General features: G+C 44.0%; 1 protein-coding gene and 1 non-coding gene across 2 annotated transcripts; both read right to left on the reverse strand.

The window, feature by feature from the left end:
- Window positions 1-1,960: 1,960 nt before the first annotated feature.
- LOC114453054 (cadherin-20-like) lies at window positions 1,961-24,417 on the reverse strand. Its single transcript, XM_028432697.1, has 12 exons — window positions 24,291-24,417; window positions 18,429-18,721; window positions 15,040-15,334; window positions 14,643-14,762; window positions 11,734-11,901; window positions 10,510-10,697; window positions 9,586-9,839; window positions 7,280-7,416; window positions 5,536-5,657; window positions 5,143-5,260; window positions 4,402-4,653; window positions 1,961-3,584 (listed from the first exon to the last, which is right to left on the reverse strand). Exons 2-12 carry the CDS (start codon window positions 18,648-18,650, stop codon window positions 3,061-3,063), a joined length of 2,400 nt encoding a protein of 799 aa, XP_028288498.1. The 5' UTR covers window positions 18,651-18,721; window positions 24,291-24,417; the 3' UTR covers window positions 1,961-3,060.
- On the reverse strand, window positions 4,946-5,017 carry trnae-uuc (transfer RNA glutamic acid (anticodon UUC)). Its single transcript has one exon. It is a non-coding gene; the product is annotated as a tRNA-Glu (tRNA).
- Window positions 24,418-24,633: the final 216 nt, after the last annotated feature.

A 24,633-nucleotide genomic window follows, 5' to 3' on the forward strand; every position in this document is an offset into this window, starting at 1 on the left:
GAAGTGTTCAGAGCTCAGCTTGCGGAGGATCTGAATGCATTTAAGTGAACGTTTAAATCCAGGAAATATTGCAGGCTCATCTGCAGTGCAATTTCACTGTTGAGTGCCACCCAGCAGGTAAGCCAGGGCCACCGATTTCAGAGTTATTTCTTTGTTATTTATTTTGACAATGGAAATGAAAAGTCACAGTAATGGAAAATATCTAGCGGTGCATATTATCACCCCCCCCCCCTCCATTGTCCATTTCTACATTTTTTTTCCCTTGCTTGTTAATGTAGCCATTCCTGTACCATCACTGGCATCGATTTGATTGACATTACCAATTAAGTAGAGCTGCTTGTTTATAACTGATAGATTCCCATTGGCAAATATTCCATTCGCTCATGTAAATGTTACAGAAAAGGCAATCAGATGGAAAGATTCTGAGGAGGTGCTGAGGCTCCAGGCTCAGGTTCAGCAGGCGCTGTGTGTGTGTGTGAAGAGCTTTTAATCAATGCTGAGCATTATTGCTGCAAAACAAAATAAGTCAAGCAAATTAAGTACTTTGAGGGAAACTGTAATGAAAAGTGTATCATCTGCAGTAACACTTTAGAGAATAATTGTAGATTGTAATTTTCAGAAGCTATTTCATCTTTTAAAGGACTTCCAATGCTGTCATGCTTCAGGGGAACTGCATAATGCTCCTCATTCGCCCAAAAAAAGCAGTTTTTATTCCAAACTACATTTTATCACTAAGAAGTTCAGAAAGGCTGTTTTTGTTTTTATATGTATTGAATGGATATTTCTACCTGGACTGGACTGGATTTCATATTAATGAATCTCCTGTGGCTCTGTTGGTCATGCTGTCGTTTACAGAGATTCTGGAAGAGAAGCATTATAATATTACAGTATTTCCAGAAGCAATCCTACGTGCCGCTCCACAAAAGACACGCGTTGGTTCTACTTTAGCACCGTGTTGCACGCTGTGAACGAACTCGGAGAAAGGCCACAACTATGTACGAGGAGAGCTTCTCCATGGTTAGTGATCAGTCATTCTACCACCTAATCTATAGTTACCAAAGTTATCTGCTTTTAAATTGGAGTCATTTTATTCATACAAAATGCCTCCTCTTCAAACATGACCCATGTGCTTCCATAACATGCAGGATTCACCTTTCTTTCCTCTGCACACTGCAAAGACTGCACAGACTTCCGATGATTCCAGACAGTTGTGCTGCATTGGCCACCACTATTTCAAAATGTTTTGTTGTCATGTTTAGTCATCTCCATCTAGGGACAGTGCCCCACCTGACAGTCTGAATTTAATGCTTGGCCTAACTCTAATGCTTGATTTGACCTTTATTTTAAACGGCTGGCCTTTTGCAGACCGCATATGCAGGAACACATCCTTTGCAGAAACATGTCCTTTTTAGGAACATGACCTTTGTAGGACCAAGTTCTTTGTTGGAGCATGACAATGGCATGACAGTAACATGTCCCTCGAAGGAACATGTCTTTTGCAATAACACATTTTTTTTATTATTATTATTATGGGAACATATCTTTAGGAGAAACACGTCCCTCACAGACACACACATCTGCAACAAAAGAACATGTTTTTTGCACGATGCAGTCCCATGAGTGGAGACAAAGTACTAATATTCCTGAATCTCTGTTACTTAGAGAGCTTTATTTAGCACCGAAACCCAACAGACACACTGTGGGACATGCGTCATGTTGAATCAGAATGATCCTTAAAGGACAGACAACATGCAGGACCAGGTTTTACCTTTTTATTACCAAGAATACAAAAAATATCTACATTCACATACCACATACTGTAGCATGACTGACCACACTGATTTCAAGTAACTCCCCCTAATTGAATTATCAAAATGTATGTCCACTTCCCTCCCAGTTTGTAAAATCCTTTTTTTGTCTTTTGGTGTTTGTGTTTTGCTCTTTCTGTTTTTTTTTTTTACTTCCAAAATGTCTTTTTTTGTCCTTTTTACATTTGGCACTTAATGCAGATTATCAATGTCTCTGTAGTCCACAGGATCGGAGGACGATTGAGCCACATTCACGTGGTGGCAGAAAAGCAACATGGTATCTCTGACAGGATAGTTCGAGCCTCCAGCTGGCACAGCGGTGGATCCAAAAATCAAAGGCGACTCGGTTGTGTGCTCATCCATGTGACTGTCTGCTGAAATATATGCAGTTCTATAAAAAAATGTTTTTTTTTTGTTTTTTTTTAAACATGGCTTCCCTCTTATCCTCATAAATGGATAACTGCTTTCTGTTTTTGAAAAAAGAAACAATAATTGATACAAAAACAATAATACAGTTAACATATCAACCCACACGGGATTACAGCATCGCCATCTCCTATGAGATGCATTTGAAACTCACACAGACTGAAAACCAGGCAGTTACATCATGTATGTTACAACATATACGTTAACTCTTCTCAGCTGTCTTAAGTACAGTGTCGGTTTGAAGTACCCAAATAAGTTACGTCAATATAAATACAGCACATGAAACAAAGAAATAAATTAAGACCTGCCACAGATGAAACAAAAAACACAACTCCAGGTGCAGCACTGATTCCTTGCTTTCATTTTCCCTCCTTGCCGTGATTTTTACTTGTACAAAATCTCAGAAGAGTGGATCAGCCTTTCAGAGTTTTGCAGTATGTCGTCCTGCTCTCCTGTTTTCATCTCTGGGATAAATCACTCAGCACTTTGAACCAAAAGAGGCTCTGCCTGTGGCTGGGTCAGGCAGGGGAGTTAACATGTGCTTTGAAGCCGTTCCTCTGTGAGGCCCCCGTGAGGCTGTCAAATCCAGCCCGTCTCTGAAGGCTGTCTCCGGGGGAGATTTAAAACCAGCTCACACTGCTGCTGCCGGCGTCTCTGGCCTTCAGGGCTGTGGAGAATCGAGGCTATTCAGTTTCTAACCGTCATGGATGCAGGCATGAGCACATCCAGGCCTTGCACACGTTTTGTCTGTGTATCGCTTCTCAGTGTGTTTTTGTCTCTCATTTTGTTTGTGTACAATTAAAAAGGCAAAGGTTCTGATAGGACATCACCACATCGGAGGAGTGTTTGTCTCAAGCACGCCGTACATCTCGGCAAGTTTTTTAAAGCGAGGCCCCCAGTCATTCAAATAGTCGTATTCATGGTCGGTGTTCGAGGTCCCCGATTGGAGTGAGCTGAGCGACTCTGCGACTGAGCCCTCACCCTCGTAGGCGTAGGTCTGCAGGGAGTCGTAAGGAGGAGCGCATGGGTCCATGTCGGCCTCCAGGAGCTTTGCCAGCACGTACCCATGAACGTTACTGTCCCCGCCGCTACCCCCACCCATAATGCACGCCTGAGGGACATAACGTGACAGGCTCTCGATCTCCGGCAGCATGTCCTGTCTCATTTTCCCCAGGTGGTGGTGTGCCTCACGAGGGTTCCACATGGCGGCAATGTCGAAGGCTTCGGTGTCCTCCTCGCCGCCGCCTTCGTCATCGTAGCGCACAATGTTCTCGTGCACGTTCTCCTCCTCGTCGCACAGATAGGGCTTCTTGCGATGGGTCCGGAGGGAGAGCATTAGCAGAATCATCACTGTGAAGAAAATATCAAAAAGAGTCAGTACAAAGACTTTTTAACAGTTTTTGCTTCCCTCAAATTTTGTTTGTGACTGAATTCATTCGTTTCTTTTTAAGTATAAAACGAAGAACCATTAAACCTAAATTTACTACATCGGCTCCAAAGAATGAGTTCACACACTTAAAGCAAGTGAAGACATTTTAACAGAATTTATTGCAGCCTCCCGGAGGAGTAGAGTGAGTCAACCTGCCGAGCCCTCCTGCCCACAGTTACAGGTCTGCAGGGAGAGATATAGTGGGTGCATATCAGCCTGTGGGGGGGAAAGAAAGTGTGAAGCTACAGGGCAGCTGGTGCTAATGAATGCTAGACGTTTTTTTAACTGGTGCTAGAGAAGAAACCCATATTTAATCCTGCAATAATGATGATGTCATGCCAGGAGATGCTTCTCCTTTCAGGGCTTTTCAAATGTTCTTATTCTTCTGAGGTGATATTTTATCACCTCAGAAGAATAAGAACATTGGTTGATTATTTTATCTACAGCGGGTGACACATCATAAAGGCTTAAAGCAGCGTGCCTGTTTGCAGTGTGTGAAACCAGGAAAATGTTTTCAGCCAGATGTTCCAGCAGCTCATGGAAACTTCCTGTTGTGTTTCCACATTTGTGTACCTTCACATTTGACCTGTCAATGAGGCATTCTTCCAAACTGAGAGAACAATTTTGCTGTATATTGGCTTTCCAGCTCAGCTTGAAGCATGGCAAAGAAGAGCCTCTACGTGAGTTTATCTGACGATGTGACAACAGGCTTCTGGCGTCTCTCAGCTTGTAACTCACCCAGCAGAACGAAGATGCATCCCAGTATGGCGATGAGTGCTCCCCTGCTGAGGCTGGCAGGCAGGCTATAGGCTTCAGCGTTGCATGACATGACGTTGCCCTCCTGGTCACAGCTGCACACGCGGATGGTCAGCGTGCTGGTGCTGGTTTGCACTGGCTGCTCGCCGTCCGTGATGAAGATGGGCAGGTAGAAGACGGTCTGGTCCTGCTGCGACCAGCCGCCACGCCGTGTCAGGATCCACGCTGTGTTGTCTGGAAACGGTCAGAGGGGCGAGGGAAAGGTTGTTAGAGTTCAGATGTTCAGACTCTGCTGAGCCGTGCAGCTCTATCTGCAGCAGCTGGTAACAGGGACACAAGTAATGTGAAGAAGGACGTGAAAACTGAAGCTGCTGTATCCAATTTTCACAAATTAGTTAATGATGTAGAACATATGCAATATGCTAGAATATTGCTGAATTTTTAACACACAATGCACAGTAGGGAAATGTATGCTGACTGCATGGCCAACTGCAGTCTGTGCATCAATATATTAATAGAATAGGTGTTCCCATACCGGGAGTCGAACCCGGGGCGCCTGGGTGAAAACCAGGAATCCTAACCGCTAGACCATATGGGACCCTGTGTGAGTATGTGTCAGTCTTCCATCCAAGATAACGAGCAAACTGATATTATTTTGATGCTGCATGCAGCTTCGAATCTTTTCAAACACAGCAGAACACCCAGCCTGGACCATACATGTACCTTGGTTGTCTCTTAGGGTGAAGTTTGGGTTGTTGGCGGCCTCTGGAGCCAGGCTGTAATAAAAGTGTTGTCCGCCCAGCGGCTCATCTGGGTCCACCGCCGTCACCGTCTGAATCAGCTGGAGCACATTGACACACATAATTTTAAGCCGTTGTTGATAATATGAACAAGTGGATTCTAGTAGCTTCTATGATAGCACAATGTATGAGCTAACTTTTTAGCCTATAAAAGTGGCAAAATATTAGTTAAGATAATCAAAATGCAAAAATACACATTACAAGATTATCAATGCCTCAGAATTTGTGTTTAAGAAGATCAAATGTGCAGATGTACTGATGTCTGTATGTACTACAGATCCATCCATCTGTGGTAATGCTAATGGAAACTGTGTACCTGTCCTGCTTTGGCGTTTTCACACACAAAAGCCTCCAGGTAGTGCGTCAGTGAGGGAGGATTATCGTTCACATCCAGAACCTTCACAGCCACAGACACACTTGCAATCTGCGTGGGGTTATCTGCAGCAGAACACGCACACACACACACTGGTCAGATGCTGTTAGATTCTCTGATAAATGACTCTTTGAAGGTCCTGCTGAGCTCCTTTTAATCTTCGCCTCATTTCCGGCGAGCCTGCAGCACATTAAGGCTTCTACATTTCTATTGTGTTCAATTCTATTACTCTCCATTACCAATCAGCAATTTGCATACTTTAACCAGCTGTGTAATAGGCTATGGAAACACAATTAGTGGGCAGTAACTACTTTCTCAGGTTTCATCATATGATCGTTCAATCACTGGTGTGACTTTGAGTCTGGAGGTCAAAGCTTCCAGCGCACTCGTGTAACTGAGCTGTAATATTGAGCTGAACGTGAAAGCGGTGTAACTGCTGACTGAAGTGGAATCAGTGGTGTGAGTTAATGTACAGTACAAAGCACGGAAATGGTGAGTGTGGGCCGAGAGTTTTTTTCCACAATGACTACCAAAGAGGAAAAAAAAACTCAGTCAGGCTAATTTCATGGCAGGAAATTAACTTTTAAAACCTATTTCACACAGAGGAGATACATCTATAAATAACTGAATCCCCCTTAACTTCACATGGAACATAATATTAAAGCAGAACTTAATGTTACATTTAAAAAGTATATATTTATATAATAGCAAACGATGATTAGAGTTTAGCTAGGGAGAAAACTTTAGTTTTGTGTTGTTTACTGCTTTCCTTTGTTCCAGCTAATTTTCATTTTCACTGCTTCTGCATGGTTTCTATCTCTCCGTGCCTTCCTACCAGTGCCCTCTCTTCATCTCCGTCACATCTTTAATCAGCCACCATGCGGGAAGTTATTTAATTAGTCATTAATTCAATTACCTCCTCCTTAAAGGTGTGTCTATCAAACAAAGACACAAACAGACAAACAAAGCAAGCGGAGGAAGGATGAAGGTGACTTTTGGTGCTACCAGCTGTGTTTGGATCTGCAGGGCATCTCCGGCACCGTGTTGCATAACTCTCTGCAGGAGTTGTTTTCCAACATCGCTCGTCCTGCATTTGTGCAAGTCTACTGAGTTCATCCATCTGTCTCTGTCTGGGTAAAAACCACTGAATCAATCTCAGTGTTAGCAAGTCACTCTGCGTGTTAGAGAAACTTGACCGACACTGTTATTAGTTTAGTTGTTAAAGCAGTTAGTGCTTTTACTACTACTGTAACCTGAGTCTTTGGATTTTAGGCTAGTGATTTAAATAGTTAGCTCTCACTGTCACTTTAGTATGATTCAGAAACAACAAGCATGCTGGGATGAGATCTATATTTCATGAAGAATTAGCTAGCTGTCATTTTTTTGGAAATCCAAGATGGCAGCTATAGGTGCACACACAGGAGCTGCAGCTATGATGTTTTCCTGCACTTCTCTTTGTGTCTAGACAAATCAGTCATGCATGCAGTACTGTCCAACTTTATATTGCTGAGCTGTTTGTTGTGTGGTAAATACCATGACAACAACACTACACTTTGGTGTTCACAGCTCTAACTTCTAGTTTCTGAGGTAGCATCATTCATTTTGTCCACACGGACACATTTTGGACACATCTGAAAACTTAATAATAGCTGATTAATATGATTAGTATGTGTGTGCAGATACATACTCATCTCCATGGCGAGGACAGTGATGTTGTGCCAGCCAATCTCCTCTCGGTCCAGCGAACGCACCGTCATCAGTGCCCCAGATGTGATTTCAATGTAGAAGTATTTGTCAGGGTCAGTGGACCTCTCGATGGAGTACCTGGTGGTAAATGGAATGTAGATATCAGCCCTGACTTAAAAAGTGCACTTTAATGTGTTTGTCATCTTGTAATCCTATCTGAAGGCAAGGCGTTCACATACATACAATTGAGCATGTGTAGCATGTGTGTATCTGTGCGATAAGGCGTCAGGCTGGCAGCTGCTGAAGGCACCGTGAGAAGAAGAGGAGGCTCCAGATAAGGCTCAATCAGAGTATCTGCCTCCTCTGCCAACCTGACGCTGGGGGACACACAGACCTGCAGCGTGCCGCCTTGGCTCGTCTCCTGCCACCGCGGGCCCTTTTCCAAAACACTCTTCTGAGAGCAACATGCAACAACAACAACAACCAGCCAATTTCACACAGGGAGGAGGAGGCAGAGCACCTCCTCTTCAAGGCTGTGGAGCAGGAGCTGGTTTATGTAACTACACGGTGTCCTAGGTTCACCTGTAGCTGCCTCACTGGAAGTAAAGAATCACTAACAGGGCAATCAACTAGAGGATAAAGAATGTGGGCTCAAATTTCTCCCTTTAAATCACCAAATAGATTACAAAGATGTCTGATAAGAGGGTGTGTGTGTTTAATAAAGCCTTGTTAGCAGTGTGTGTGGACTGTGTGTCAACTGGGAACAGTCGTGACTGGCACATCCACTGCTGGCAAGGATCTCCCTGAAGGATCTCTATTAATATCACTCGTCCACAGTCATGAGGAGGGGGGAGAGCTGCTGCCGTGTGTGTGTGTGTGTGTGTGTGTGCAATAGCAGGTGAAATGTGTGTGTGCGCTCAGATATATCTGCCAGTCATACTGCAGTCTATAAAGGACAGAAAGATGTGAAATGGAAGTGAGGCTGACAGACAGATTGAAGGTCACCTGCTGCTTGTTGTTATCTGTCATCCCATGTTGTTGCTGCTGCAGTAACTGATTCTACTGATATCTCTCCTCACCTTTCAAACCAGATTTATTTTTTTCTAAAAAAAGATCTTTTGAACTCATATGATCATAAAAAAATGATATTCAGATTGGAGCTTTAACTGCATGTGTGTTGATGGCTCCAGCCTGACACAGGAGAGTGATAGTGATAGACACTGACCTTACATTTATTAAATATTTTTGCCAGGGCAGACAAGTGCAGAGCATCTACAATGCTTTGTGGACAGATAAAGCAGAAAAGCAACCTGCTGAGTGTCTAGACAAACAGATACATTCAGCAGCACACACACACACACACACACACACACACACACACACACACACACACACGTCCTTTGTGCTGCTTTCACTCCTTGTCACTATTGTCACAGGGACAGCTGTGATGAGCTGCAACTTGTGCCACATGAAACTCTCACAGCCGCCATCGCTGATTCCTTCAGATGATTAATTGGCTGATTAAAAGGTTTTATGTCTAATGAGTTTATTAGTAGAGGTGCAGTCTGGACAGTAAACCCACCACGCAACAGCTGCTCTTCTGGAGCAAGACCCATAAAGTCAACATAGCTTCTGTTGATGTTAAACTAATCTTTAATGTTTATTCTTTTCTGTCTTGTCAGCTGTGCTGCTGAAAATATGTACACATGTTGACGAACTGGAGCTGATTCATGTGGATGGGTTGAAGTGAGAGTGTGAAATTGTGTTGTGATGCTGCTACCTGCTGGTGAACAGGTAACATTACAGCAGAAAGGACAGTTAGTTCAATTGAATGCAATCATATGATTTATGTTCATATGTTCTTGTCAAATGTCTCTAATGCACCTGATATTCTTATATATAATGGTTATAAGATTATTAGAGACACTTTCTGCAGTTTTTTTTGGGAAGTAATAACAGCTAAATGTCTTCCTGCTCATAACGTTTGTTTTATTTTATTGTTCCTTAAAGTGCTCCTAGCTGTTATATTTCCAAGCCTCTCAGCTCCACCATGAATGCATTATAAACCTGGCATCAGATTTAATTCCTTAAAGGCTGTGATCTATAAAAGTGTGGCTCGTAGATAATATAATTTTTTTAATGCAGCAGTTCTAAACCAAAATAATAACAGACCATAAATCACAATACTGTATAATCATGTAACCACAAATAAGAATTGCAAATTGTGTTAATTGTATTTAGTTTAACCTTCCAAAAATGTTCCCTGAGAACTGCACTGAGATTTCATTTTTTTGTCTCTTTTCTTACCTCACAGTGTTGTTGGCAGCGTCTGGATCCCTCGCCGACACTGTCTTCAACACCGTCCCAATCTCTGCGTCCTCTGGCAGCTCTATATAGTACGCCGGCGAGTCGAACAGCGGGGGTTCATCCACATCCTCCACGCTCACGTGCACGATGGTGACGTCCTTGAATGGCCCGCGTTGGCGGAAGGCTGGGTCCAGGTGAGTGTTGGCTCCCTCCACCTTCAGAGTGTAACTGGGCTTCGTCTCAAAGTTGAGTGGCTGATTGGAGAGGGTGGAGAAGGAACGCAAATAGTTGTGTTAGGAAGAGCTTGTTTGCATTTCGGCTGGAAGAGCTTCCTGGGGCTGAGAAATCATATTTATTTATTTCTGAACTCGACAGTGCATCAGATTTAAAAACCACTCTCCTGTGGATGCAAGAGGACGGTGCTGAAAAAAACAATTGCCAAACTGAAATCATCCCAGTCTGAAATCACGCTTTAAACTTTCAAGTGGTCTTTGAATGCATCATATTTAACAAATGTAAAATCAGGTAAAGATAACCACATTTAATTTTCGTTTTAATTATTTGCAAAATGAATCGCTTTGCTTTAAAAAGTAATTCTAATTCTGTAAAAAACAGAAAAAAATCTACGCTCCTCAGTACAATAGGAAGATGTGATTGACAGCAGTCACATGATATAAAATGCAGCTAGTTTTTGGCTGATATGCTGGTTTAAGATAAACATGTGTGTGATCGCAGGTTTCTATTATTATTAAAATAGTTTTAAACGATTTTTCAAAAATGTCTAACTTGATTATAGTGCATAAAGACATGATTAGTTCCCTCTACATGACACAGTGAGCATGCTGTTTCCATTGGTCTGTGACTTGCAGTGAACAATGAGAACACAGTGCTAAAATGTTACACTGGATTGATTTAATTATGTACCTTTTTCACTGTGATGATGCCAAAGAGGTTGGTTGGGTCTGTGCTGATATCAAAGGTGTCCCGCCCATCTCCATCTATGATGCTGTACTTCATCTCCGCGTTGACCCCGATGTCCCTGTCCTTTGCCCAGATGCGACCCACCACTGAACCCACGGGGGCCGACTCAGGGACACTCATCTGATACAGCCCTGAGGAGGGAGATGAATTAGCGGTGATCATTCTGTTTCCTTGTCCTATCCTCTAGAGGGAGCCAAAGCTCTTCTGTCACCTGCACCTCTGCTCCTCTCATCTCAGGCAGCATGAAGTAAATGGCTCCATAAACGCCGCACAATTGGGTTATACTGTCTCGTGGGTCAGATTCAATTTCATCTACTGTTTAAACTCAAAGAAGAGGTGACAGCTGCCCAATTTGTGGAGCTCCCCGCAGTCCAAAATGAAATGCCTGCACATTGTGCTTGGCAGAGGGGGATCCCTGAAGCTCTTCACAACCCATCAAAGTTCCATCGGAGTGATGGCGCTAATTGGTGCTGGGACTAGTGATGGAGATGGAAGTGGGCGGCGGGTGTTGTCTTTGTGCAGGGGTGACGCCACCAGTCGGCCAAGCTGAGATGACCACAGACAGCGGGGCAACCTCTGACCTCAGGGGAGCCAGTAATGAGAGGAGCAGGAATGGTGATAATCAAAGGGACAGCATGGGGTGTCTGATGGTGGCTGAGAGGGAGGAGGAAGAAGGAGGCCAGGGGGCAAATGGTTTGGGACTGGTGGCCAGAAGTGGACAGAGGGGCGAACAGCTTGGAAGCTCAAGAGAAATGAGGTGGATAGATGTGGAGATGAGGCCACGGCTTGCTGATGTTGCAGTCCCATTTTACAGCGCTCACCCTGAACACAGCTGAAACACACTATGTGTTTCTGAAATTCAGCTGAATGTCGGGGTCGTCTGAGGGCTCCGAGTCGGGGTTTGTGGTGCGTTTCAGTCACAAATGTGTCCACTCAGGGGCGGTGATTTAACGGCACAGTAAGGATTTCACACAGCACACAAGTTTTGATTTTTATGAGTCGAGTGCCTTTTTTTAACCAGCAAAGCAGTGACTGTCCAAAACTCATTCAGTCTGCTGATCCTAACCTTTGGAGTCATAACCCAGAATAGCACAATGTATTTAAATATCTATATCTGTTGATGGATGTAGTGTGTCTGCTGCTGAGTGAAGGGTGTGTGTTTCTTACTCTGGTCAAACATGGGTGGGTTGTCGTTGACATCGCTGAGTGTGATGTTGATGGTGGTGGTGCCGGCGAGCCCCCCCAGCTGCCCACCCATGTCCTTAGCCTGAATGACCACGGTGTAGTTCTCTCTGGTCTCGCGGTCCATATCTGCCAGGGACACTCTGACCACGCCTGAGGAGAGAGACAGAGAGAGAGACAAGTGTTAAATTAAAGGTCAGAGATGGAGGACTGCTGACACAGATTAGGGTCATGTGTCCAAGCGATGGTGTCCTGGAATGTCAGCGCTCTTGGTGGACGACTTCTCCTCCCGCTCTGATCTTTCACAAGGGAATTAGATCCTAGGCAGCCCACTTTATCAGAAGCACCTTACTGACCCAGCGAAGTCTCTCGCTTTGTTGTCAGAGAGATTCAACACAATGTTCCTGCTGGCATTATTTCTGCACATTTGTCAGCTGCACAGACCTCAGCTGACATTAAATGTTTCCTATCCCTCGCCCCTTCAATTTCAGTTACTGTGGAATCTTTACCATCATATGTGATGCTTTTCTTCTGAGAGATTTACTCAGACATTTTCACAGAAATGCACACGTTTCTTTCCTTTAAGACTTTGAGAAACTACACAAAACACAGAAGCTGTAAATAAAACATCTGAAGAGATTGAGGTAGAGAATTCTGTAGCTCTGGACGAAGGCTAAACTGACCATAAAGTCCAGGTTTCAGCCTTTAGAAGACTAAATTAAGTTGGTTTCTGTGGTGGAAAAGTATAACTTTCAGAGATACAGTGCTGCTTGAAAGTTTGTGAACCCTGTTGAACTGCATATATTTCTGCATAAAAATGACCCACAACATCAGCTTATTATGAAGTTACATATACTATGTAGGTGGCAAGAGTATGTGAACCTCAAAGATTAGCTGAAGTCTAATCTTCACAACATGTGTTTGTGAAAATGTATAATGACATAATCAAAGGACCTTTCCGAGGACCTCTTACAAACTGTTGTTGTTGCTCATCAGGCTGGAAAATGTTACACAACCCTCTCTGAAGAGTCTGGACTCCACAAATGCACAGACAGACAGACAGACTGTGCACAAATGGAGGACATTTAAGTCCATTGTTGCCCTCCACAGCAGTACTCTTATCAGCAAAAACGTTCTCCAAAGATGACACATGTAATAGGCTGCAAGGTTACAAAAGAAACCAGGCTCTCACATTGACTAATGCTAATGTTGATGAATCCACCATCAAGAGAGAACAATGAACAACCATTGTGTGCATGACAGAGCTGCAGGAGACACTCACTGCTCTCCAACAAGAACACTGATGCCTGTTTGCAGTTCGATAAAGATCATGTGGACAAACCAGAGAGGCTGCTGGGAAATATGTGATGGACACATGAGACCAGAATAGAATTGTTTGGCTTAAATGAGAAGCCTGATGTTAGGAGAAAGAATCACACTCCATAAAAACATGGTGGAGATACTATCATGGTTTGGGCCTGCTTTGCTGCATCTGTGCTTTGCTAGCTTTAATGGAACAATGAATTCTGAACATTACCAGTGAATTTAAACATTTTGAAAATATGGAGAACGACAACAAAAGATTGCCTTAAGAAGAACAAAGCTGATGTTCTGAGATGGTTTAGTCAAAGGTCTGACCTTCCAGTGTTTTTATTGAAAGGAATAAAGAACTTCTACAGGTGTTACAAACTTTTGGGCAGCTCTGCATAAGCTCCACATGCTCTCAGAATAGCAGCAATTAAGCTAAATGCTTCTTCTGTGATTAATAAGGCAGAAAGGAATCAGCTACATTTGTTACTGGAATTGAAACCTGAATACTGGCAGGTTTTCTGATAACAAATGACGCTGTATGCATACATAACAATCCTGCACATTTCACTTCTTCTATAGCTCTTCTCTGTGTGATGTCACCAATGGGAATCCTTACACAGAGAGAATATGTGTTGCCATACTTAGTCAAGGTCAAGTGACGTTTTGTGTAGCAGCTCCTGAGCTGAGGCGTATGTGTTGAAGTTTAACATTGTAACGGCACCAATAAAAGCCTGAGTGCTGTGCTTATAGTGGAGTCAGGAAGGCTGATTGATAGCAGCAGAGCCAACCTACAGCAGCGACAGCAGCAGTATGTGGCTGGCTGCTGATGGGCAGCGCAGCCTGAGAGGTTTGGCAACAGATTTCTGTGCTGACAATCAAGGAAATGAGGCAGCTGTGTTAAACAATGGCCAGTGAAACTAATGGATTTTTGGATGTGTTGGTTGAGTTATGAACGCTGCAACCACAGTTAGAAAGCTTTATCTGGTTATTTGCACTCTATATGGGATAACTGACTATGTGGGGTAAATGCTTGATTTTGACATTATAAGTAGCCAAAAGTATGTGGACACCCTTTATGCCAGATGTTGCTAGCGGCTGTATTGTGGGGTCCAGCACTCATGTTGGGTGATAATTCCTTTTCTTCCAGGCAGGTGTTGGATATGGCTGCTGGAAGTGAAAACCAGTATGAACTTGAAAAAGGGTTTTTTTCTTTATAGAGCTGGCTTTGTGTGCAGTGGCATGTTGAAACAGGAATGTGACATTCACAGACTGGTGAGTCGCACTGTTGTCCAAAATATCATTACACGCTGCAGAATTAGGTTTTCATGGCAGCCTTCAGAGGTCAACTGCTGTAAAGCTTCATAAAACAAGACAAAAACAAACAAAAAGAATGACACTAACTGCTGCAGAAATGCCTTAATGTGTTGAATGTTAAAGCAAAAACATGCATGTGTGCATTCATCTCTTTTAGAGAAAACAAAGCGTGGAATTAACCCATGTATGGAGTTAAAGTTGTCTGGTGAAGCCTCTACATGTGCGGTATTGTTGACACCGCTCATATGGAGCGTTTCAGAAGCACGTACCGGTCTTGGCGTCCACTGAGAAGTACGGCTGGCCCTCCAAGATGCTGTACACCACGCGGGCGCTGTTGCCGTATGTGGGGTCGTCAGCATCTGTGGCCGTCAGCTGGATAACAGATGTTCCTGAGTAAACACAGAGACAAAGGTGAGGAGGGGATGGTGTTGTTATCGCCATAGTAACAGCAAAAGCATGATTCTGGATGGAGTTTTTTCCATCTGTGGGCAGAAATCAACTGTGCTTATTTACTTCAAGAGCAGGTTTATGAATACTAAATAAAGCAGATGGAGACGAGCCCGTAAGAGCCAGAAACAATAACTTTTGTTCATCATGGCAGCAGCCGTCCCCTTAAAAACATGTTTTTATCTCAGTCCATCTGTCTGCCTTCCTGCGTCCACTTACCTATTTTGGACATCTCTGGCACCGTTGCCCGGTAGGGGCCGTCCAAGAACTTCGGCTCGTTGTCATTGATGTCCTGAATCTTGACAATAAATTGAGACTCGGGCTCCAGAGGCCGGTCCGTCAACCTGTTGCGGGCCTGGGCACGGAGGACATACTGGGACTTGACCTCCCTGTCCAGCCTCTGGATGGCGTGGATGTCCCCCGTGCTGTCGTCAATGGTGAAGGTAGTGCCTGCGCCCTCGCCTGTCAGGATGTACTTAATGGAGCCATCGCCTTTGTCCATGTCCGAGTGGAGCTGTGAGGTTCACAGAGGTGTTAGTAGTTCCTTCATCCAAAAGCTACACCAACAAAACGTATCAGCTGAAAGTGTTGGAATGGAACACATGGCACAGTTGGTTAGGAACCGGTGGGACAGTGGAATGATTGTGATGATGACAATTAGGTCACATCTCCCACATTTAGAACAATGCAGCAGCACATACAGACAACACAGACAGACAACTTTTTGGAGCCAAACAGTGGAAAATCCAAGTGAACCACATGATCTCAGTCCAACTAAATATGTGTTCCACTGTGCTGAAAAAAGCCACCCCAGAAATGAAAGCGAGGATTTAGTGCGGGCCTTAGACAGCATGGTGTTCAGTGTCTCCTGTATTTCGTCGCACGTCATTCCAAACTGGAACACACAGTTTGGAATGTACCTCGATTTTAGGCTCCTTGCCTTCTCAACTCGTTGCTACAACAAACAGCCTGTTTGAGCCTGCTGCCTTCGGTTGTTTCTGTTTCTCCCCTGTAGATTGTGTTCAGAAGGATTTATTGTCATGTTACTATGTTTCGTTATACAAACAAATCGGTTAACTGCAGACACCATCTCCAGGTTCTTGCCCGGTACCTAGTCCCTGCACTGGTCTTATTGGCCAGCTTTTAGGTTTAGTGGCCTCCTCATCCTAATTTGCCTGAACATTACACCAGACTGCAGGGTTAATGCTAAGCTGAATATGCTCACACACACTAAGGAACTTGTAATGCTGAATGAATTTCCAGTTTAAATTCTTTTGTCAATAGTGTTATTTATTGTTCCCAGCCTGTGATAATATCCACATATTCCCTTCAATTAGAGCAGTGGGTGAATGTGTGGACCTCCTGGCGTGTTGTGTGGTCACATGTGAATCGCTGTAAGCAGACATGTAATCACAGCTTAGAGCCTGTTTGTTGCCATGGACCCTGCAGTGCAATCAGAAGCCGTTTGTGGCCTTTAAATGTAAAAGCCAGCCTGTTGATGTGCAATCAGTCTTTACTTTGTACTTAGAGGGTCTTTGCGTATGATTAGTGCTTACCGCTGTCACAGTGTGGCAGTGGAGAATTAAATGTCCCCATTGATGCCTGTCTCGTATATAATCAACAGGTGTGTGCGGTGAGCACGCGGCACAACACTGGGTTCGAAAACATGCTGCTTTTTTGATCGAGCAAGGTTGTCCGACTGCTAAAAAGTTTCCAGGTACAGCTGTGGTTTTTATGCCTGCAGCAGTCTTTACAACTCCTATCATTCCAGACAATGCGGCTTCTCCTATCTGTTTGGACAATATGCCCACCTGTGCTCTCTCCTGCAGAGCCTACAATAGATTTTTTTAATCAACACCCCATTGTGGACCTCAGCCCTGAGCCTCCTGGTGATATATCTCAGGCCGGGTCCTTTCCTCCGCCTCATCCGCCTTCTCCTACGCTGATCCCTCCTTTCCTCTGAAGCCTATTTTGACACTCAGGCTATCAATTACCTGCTCCAGCCCAAACCCCCGTCATCCCCATGGCTCTGAATACTAAGTACCTCAACAGAAGGGAGGCAAGGTGAGGGGAAGGAAAACTAAGGAGGGAGGCTACAGTACATCTCTCTCCTGCTTTGTCATTTCCTACAATGCCTTTCAGCTCTGAGTGGTTGTCTGTGTTGTAGCCCAGCCTGTCAGAATCACTTATTCCATTCAGCTTGGAAAAATTGGAGTGAAAAGAATCCTTAAAGGAACACTAAATAGGAGGTAAAGTGGAAGCGAATATGCTGCAGCGACTGAGAGGAATTCTTCATACCACATAAGCAGATTTTTTTTCTTTCCCTACGGCTCTCTCAGGGCCCTGCTGTCTGGTCAGGGTTTTTCTGGAAGCCACTTTCTTCCTCGATAGTCCCGAGCGGAGGCAGTGAAATTATTCCAGAACACTAATTAACAAGGTCTGCATGAATCCCAGAGGAGGAACGGTTAGTACTGCAGTGATTTTAAAAGTTGATGAGGAAGATCAAGGCAGTGGCAGATCTGGAATCAGAGTGATGAGATGAAACATAGTGCAGCAGCACTGTGCTCTGTCAACGTAATGAACCATTAGATATAAAAATCATACATAAAAATGAAGTGATTATTAAAATTGCAATCTGGCAAATATCATTTACTGGCTCAAAAAATGACTGCCGCTTGTTTCTTATTATTCGACTTATAATCATAACATAATGCACAAAATGAGTCAATATAACAAAAGAAAACATATCAAAGAGCACCTAAATTGGGTCAGGAGCTGAGCTAATGCCATGGTAGCTGAATTTATAGCTGTAGAGTGATACAGCCACATGGCTTAAATGCTCCTTGGTTATATGCTTCATTTAGGCCTTAGCAAACAGTAGCAGCCTGCTAACATCATTAATCATGTTTTTCTAAGGATGATTTCAGGCTCAAACACTTACTAAACTCGCACCACTAAAACAAAACACCCTTTTTAGAGAGCTAATACACATGTTTCTCTCACTTTGCTGGATTGTTGTGTCTCTGTGCCGATGATGATGACTGGCCCTACAACTATTGATCAAATGTTCAATTCACTTTAGCGAGCGAGCGATCAAAGAGCTCCTTTGTGAGCGGCCATCCTTGCCTCTTTCAGCGCCATTGCAGATGTGCCGTCCACTTCTGTGGCGCAGAGACCGTCTGAAGCTTCGGTTCGAGTCAATTAACTCAATCACTGCTGTCTGGCTCTGGTTCAAAGTAGACTGAAGAGAGGCTGTCTTAGTATGAACTAAGTGCATCCATGGATTAAAATGGGATTTTATTTATTTTTTTGCATTCATTGAGGCTTGTCCACCTATGATCTTCTCTTTTGCATTCATGCACTCAGCTCTGGCAGTGCTGCAGGCTGTTTAGCTTCTATAGATCTTTTAGTTTGCACTGTTTGAAAGTTAGAGTTAAAATCATTTTGCTGCACCTGCGCCGAGGCTCCTTTCACATCCAAGTGAAAAGGTCATGCAGAGAACCTGCTCCCCCACCAGGCTACAAACCTGTACTCTCTGCATTTCTCCAGGTTATACCTTCTTATGTATGTGTGCACTCGGTGCAGTACAGCATGTAGTCAACACTGACCTTTCCAATATAAAGTGGTTCCAGTCCGGTGTACTCCTCCAGGACAAAGAACTGATTCCACACCCAGCCTCGCTTCACCCTCTGCAGTAGCTGAGCTGAGCTTCCTGCCTTCTCCTCCTCTGCTGCCTTACCCAGAAGGCTGTGGGGCAGAAGGGTCAAAATGCAGAAGGCCACTGGGAGCAAGCTGCTGGCAACTGCTGGAAGATGCAGTCGGTCTCCCATCGTGAAGTGTAGAGTGGTGTTTTTATAAGACGTGTCCTATTTCTTCACAAATGCAGTTATTTCCCGGTGTCCTGAAAGATTAAAAAGCAGAGGAGAGGATTTATGTCATTATATTTTTGTACACTGCAACACAGTGGGAGACATGTGGATGATGCAGTCTTTTTCTTCTTCCTCCAGATTATCCCCTTACTACTGTGCTTTTGTTGAGTTACTGTAATGAGTTGTGTGAGTGCTTTTACAGCTGAATGAGAAGCTTCCTCTTGGGCTGCTGATGAGGTTACATGTAGGAGAAGGGGATATAAGATGAGAGGAGCAGATGAGTACAGTAGGTAGGTTTTTTTTTTTTTTAACCAACCGTCTGAAATAGACATTGTAAAGGAAAAAGTATAGAGAAAAGAAGGCTGGCTGTAATGTGTCATATTGCCTATAACTATATTGTGTATTTAATGTAAAGTTCATGCAGCAAAAAAAAACATTCACATTTCACAGTCAAGATGAAATGGAGGAATAAAGAGGAACATTTTTGTGGCCTCTGTGAGTGAAAATGCGAGCACTAGTTGAATATTTATGTCAAACAAAACTCTGTTTATGGCAAGCAGCAACCTCTGGGGCTCAGACTTGAAGCCCATGTGGAAGTGTCAGAACTTGTAGTTCATGCTGCAACCACTGGGGGCTGCCTCCAGAAGCGAGTCATTTACCGTGAACTCCCATGTTAAAATGGCCGACTTCACAGCAGAAATAAACATGTTTACAGCCTGGTACAAAAACCATTCTGGTCTCAAATGATAAGTTCTAGTGTCAATTGTACTGGGGGTGATTTGTTTTTATAACTCACTTGTTTTAATTATATTCAGACTTAAAATTATGCATAATTATGGGTGTTGCCTCCTTGAGTGACAGGCAGTTGCTGTATCACAGCGCGAGTTTCCTACTTCCACGATAGCCCACCCCCCTAAACTCCACTTGTGCTCCCCCTCTTTGTCCGTCTTTGGAGTTTTGGCGGACTGTGACTCTGTTGGAGCGTCCCTGAGCCTCAAACCGAGCCTCAAAACGGCTCTTCAGAAACAAACGGGTGACATCACGGAAGCTCTGTCTATAGTTTTTACTGTCAATGGTATATGTAGATATGCACCCTCTTGTGGTATATAGGTGTATGCAAAATCTTCCTGATGGGGTAGCCGGTAAAGTAGTGGAGAGGCTTGTTAAAGACAGAATAAGTTTGCCTTGCAATGTGTTGCGAATAAGAAAAATAAGAAACTAAATTCAGAGGATGCGCCAAGAAACCATTATACATACACATAAAAAATTAGCAAATGAGAAAATTGTTTATGGGCAAACAGCTACTTCTTGCTGTCATGGCTAGCATTTCCTTCTGCTTCCAGTCTAGTTGCTAAGCTAGGCATAGACATAGACATAGGGAACAGTGATAAAAGCATTCATTGCCAGTTTACATCACAAATGTACCACTAACTGAAACTTTAGTTTTAAAACAGAAACAACAAAGCTGCACCAGCTCCCTTCTCTTCAGGTCAGGACAATCCAAAAAAAAAAGTGTAAGCACACGCCTTCCGTTCCTTCCTCGTGAGGAGAGGTGAGCTCCTTCACACCTCCTGTAAAAGGCCCGAGGGTGTGATGTTCTGAGATTGTAGTGTTTCTGCTAACACCCTGACTCTGCTTTACTCACACCATGTTCTACAAGCTCCCTTCAGCGCTGCACACCGCTCATTACAAGTGCACTGTGTATTTTTTTCCTACCATATCCCATGTTTCTGAGGCCCCTATGGTATCAGTTGGATTTTGGATTTCCTACCTCTAAATACCATCTCCCTCTGCAGTGCTTTGATACGAGCATCGAAAAGAATCTTTAAGCTCAGCGAGGTCAATTCCAGGATTTTATAGGAGATGCTTGATTGTATTGATTGGATTTGAGTTAATCAATACCTCTTGCACATGCAGCGCATGGCGCCTACGCTGCTGCTTTCCAGCTGCATCTGGTTTTTATGTATTAGGAGGACGGCTGCATTAATGAGCTTGGTGAAAAATAGGCAGATTTATAGTCAGAAAGAAGAGAGACGGGGGGTGAGGTTGGCTGTTAGCAAGGGGGAGATGGAAAACTTGGGGGCAGCGGAAGAAAGACAGACTGTTTGACTCATGCGTTGACTCCATTATGTTTTGTAAGAGAGTGCATTGTGCTGCTGTGGACTCTCCCTGAATCGCCAAACTCAGTTAATCATTGTTGAAGAGGCACAAAAGGCAGGCGAGGGTGGGAGGCGTGGCCGCATTGTCAGCGGGAGGCTGGGCTGAGTGTGCATGTGTGCGTGTTACGAGGAGCCCTGGCAGGATGGCTGACACTTGACCTCGCTGCTCTCCTCTTTTCAGTCCATTCAAGCTGCCTGGTTGCCATTATGAAGTAAAATTAGCTCCCTCTCAGCTCCTCCCCTCTAGAGGTCACAGCTCGCACCCCCAGCATTTTGCTCCATTTTGTCGTGCCTAATGAGGTGACATGCTAAGTAATTGTGCCAGCAAAACATTTCACACATCTTTCTTCTGTTAATCTTATGGCATTTTGCTTGTTTAAAAGAACAGCAGCTGCCACACAGGCTGTGAATGGCAGATAGAAGGGACGGGAAAGAGATGAGGGGATGATGGGACGAGGAGCGAGGCGGAGGGTGGAGGAGCAATCATATGAAAAAGCTTTGCCAGACTTAAAGCAATGAGGTATTTTCCCACCAGGCTCAAAACATTCCACCCAGCTAAAAAAAAATCTGCCTTATGTATTGAAAATAAAAAAATAACACTATTTAGAGTTGTTATCTTAGAAAACACTGCCGGGAGAAATGAAGTCAAAAGGGGAGTACAAACATCCAATTTGTTTGTTTTGAAATGCTCCTGGAAAGGGGGAGGCTGTTTGTGAAGAAAAAAGACACTGAGTGACAGTGGAGGAGACGGTGATTGTCAGGGGGAGCAGCTGGCGTGAGAAAATGACGGACCATATTGTTGTATCATCGAACTCCAAGTCCACCTGCTGCTCCATTAACTGCGATCTGACAACAACAGACTATATCAAACTGTTCCTGCGTGAGGGAGAGAGTGGCGAGCGTTTCCTTCCAACGGCTGACAGACAGAACCTGTAACTCCACCTGTTCTGATTAATGAGTCACAGCTCCTTATTACCATATTTTATATTTATTTATAACACCGGATTCAGGGCTTCTTAGGGGGCGCCACAAGATCATGAAACAATCCCTCTTTTTTCCCTCTTAAGTTATTGTTAAGTTTCCAAGTAAGGCTTCCTTCTGAACCTCAAGTGTAAATATAGGAACTGTCCAATAGTCCTTAAATGCATCATATGTGAAAACACAACCCAATCTAAGCTTCATAATATATCAGACAACTTTTATTATACTATTTTTTGTGACTAAAGAGACTTTTTTATATCATCTTTGCCTTGCTCCTCACAGAATGGGGTTACCAAAGGCCAGCATAGTGTGTGGCACATTAGTCAGAGTTAGCCCTGTTTAAGTGCTATGTGGAGCATTATTAAGTGTTAATTTCACAGTGGCCATGTCTGTGCTGCACTCACCTCGGCTGTAAAAAAGGAGGCCTCCCAGGCTGTGTAAAAGGTCCTTTTAAACAGAGGGTGGATCCATGAAAACGGGATCCACCCACCCTGGCAGGGTGAAACGTCACGGCCAATTTGTTAACCACAATTGATTCTGCACAGTGGAAAGTAACGGAGATTCTGTGTATCTCCTAGGAGGCTGCATTTTTTTTTTTTGAGATGCAGGAGCCCCAGCATGAGAACGTATCTTTCAATAAGCCGAGCACAATAAGCAGAGCAGAGTGTAGACGGGTGTTCGGAATCTAATTTGGTTTCCCAGGCCGGGTGCAGAGCGTGACAAGCCGCATTCCTCAACCAAGCGTAGTTTTTAATTTCTGAATGTTTATTTACTTATTTACACATAATTAAATTGAGACTCAGCTGCTGTGAGAACTTTTAATAAGCAGGCCTGTGATACGTTTTGTGTGTGTGTGTGTGCGTGGTTGCAATGACCAGGTCTCTAAAGCAAAGCCTCTATACCATCACTGCCTGCAGCAAGGACCCAGTTTCCTCAGCTGGCTAACAGGGTGAGATGGCAGCCTTCAAAGGCAGAGAGGGAGGTGTGCACTCTGGCCGAACTCTTTCAAGATCACACATTTGTTTGTGTACAAATACACGCATACTGTATGTGTATGTGTGTGTGTGTGTGTCCCCTGTTTGTCCTCATTCCTCTAACCCCGCAACCCCCCTCAGGACAGAGGCGCTGGCTTTGAACCTGTCTCTCTAATTGTGGGGAGCTCCCCGAGCCTCGGCTTGTGCAGCTGTGCGTGCCGCCACCGCTGTGACGATCAACCACCGCCCCTCCCTCCGCTCTCTATCGGCCTCTGTTTGCTTCAGAAGTTTGCTTCTGTTTCTGCTCCACAGTTGACATCTGTTACTGTACAATTTTCTAACCATAACAAGTCCATGCAAGAGTCTTGAAAACTAAGATGAGGGAGGGAATAATCCCGCCAGGATGTCAGTCATCATTCAAGTTCCAAAGATAACTCGCCTCTTAATCCCACTGGTAGCTTCCTTTCATCACAGAAAAGTAAAAAAAAATCCCAGAAGAACAGATTTTAAACCTTCTGATTGTCCATCAGAACACAAACACCCCCCAGCACACATTTAGTTTGTTCGCTGCTCGGCGAGGCCATAAACTCAGGCTTGTCATTTATGGAGAAATTAAATCACACAAACTGGCATTCATCCCAGCCACTGGTGCATGGACGTGATGTCACTGTGCATGAGCATCATCTGGAAAAGTTTTTGCAATCAGTGTCGCAAATTAAACAGCAGCAACCCTTTCAAATTAATATCCAGCCTGTAATCTCTTTTGGATTTAGTCTGGAGTTACAGCAGCTGGGAGATGTTGGTCTCAGACAGACTGTCATTTAATACATCTTAACCACAAGCACCATCAACAGACTCCTGAAAGGTGCCGCTAAGATTTCCTGGCCCGAGCACAGAGACTCACTGCCTCTTTCTGATATTAAAGGTCTGTCTACTTCAGCGATAATGCCAATCTGATATCTTGTTTGTCAGGCCTGAGCTTACAAGACAGGTTAGGGCTATATGGGTTTGATGATTAAGTAAAAAAAAAGTTCTCATCATGAGAAACTGGAACCTCAGCTCAGGCTGTGGAGCAAGGTCTGAATGCCAAACTGAGGTCAGTTTAAAATAAAAAAGCAGATAGGCATTCCTCTCCTTCAGCATGACTTGTTTGAAGTAGCGACAGTGCAGACGTGCTCAGAATCAGAGCCACACTTTGAACCACTGAAAGTTTTTTAATGTGCCGTGAACCCCCCCACCCCACCCCCCTCCTGAAAGACACACACACACTCATTCTTTGAATATTCACCGTGACCTACTTTTGACAGCCAGACACATTTCTGTAAACTTATCAATTTAAAGAAAAAAGGGGAAGAAATATTGATTGGGTGAATCTCAAGTTCTCCAGTTGCCCTTAAATAATCCATCTCTGTTCCTTGTTTACAGCATGAAAGGGCTCAAAATGTGACTGGTGAAAGTCAAAAAAAAAAAAGAATATGATGCCTTACCTCTTCTCCTCAGCTCTTCCTCTCTTATCTCTTTGTTCTTCGTGCTAAATTTCCCCTCCGTAAAAGTTGTGCCTCGCGGTGTATCAGTTTCCCTAAAGTCACCTTGAGTCCATGCTCTCTTTCAGTGGCCTCTTTGTAAAGTTCCCCCTCTCTCCATAAATAAATAAATATATATGTATCTCCTCTTCCTCTGTTCTGTCACTGCTGCTCCTGCTGCTGCTGCTGCTTTCTGCCTCTTGTGGCTGTCTGCACACTCTCATCCCGGGTGTTGCCTGTCGGGGGACCCAATCAGACTAAAGGACCAATTGTGCCTCTCTTTACAATCAGTGGGACGACCTTCCCC

This window comes from Parambassis ranga, chromosome 20, assembly GCF_900634625.1.
Source record: "Parambassis ranga chromosome 20, fParRan2.1, whole genome shotgun sequence".
Classification (NCBI taxonomy): Eukaryota; Metazoa; Chordata; class Actinopteri; family Ambassidae; genus Parambassis; species Parambassis ranga.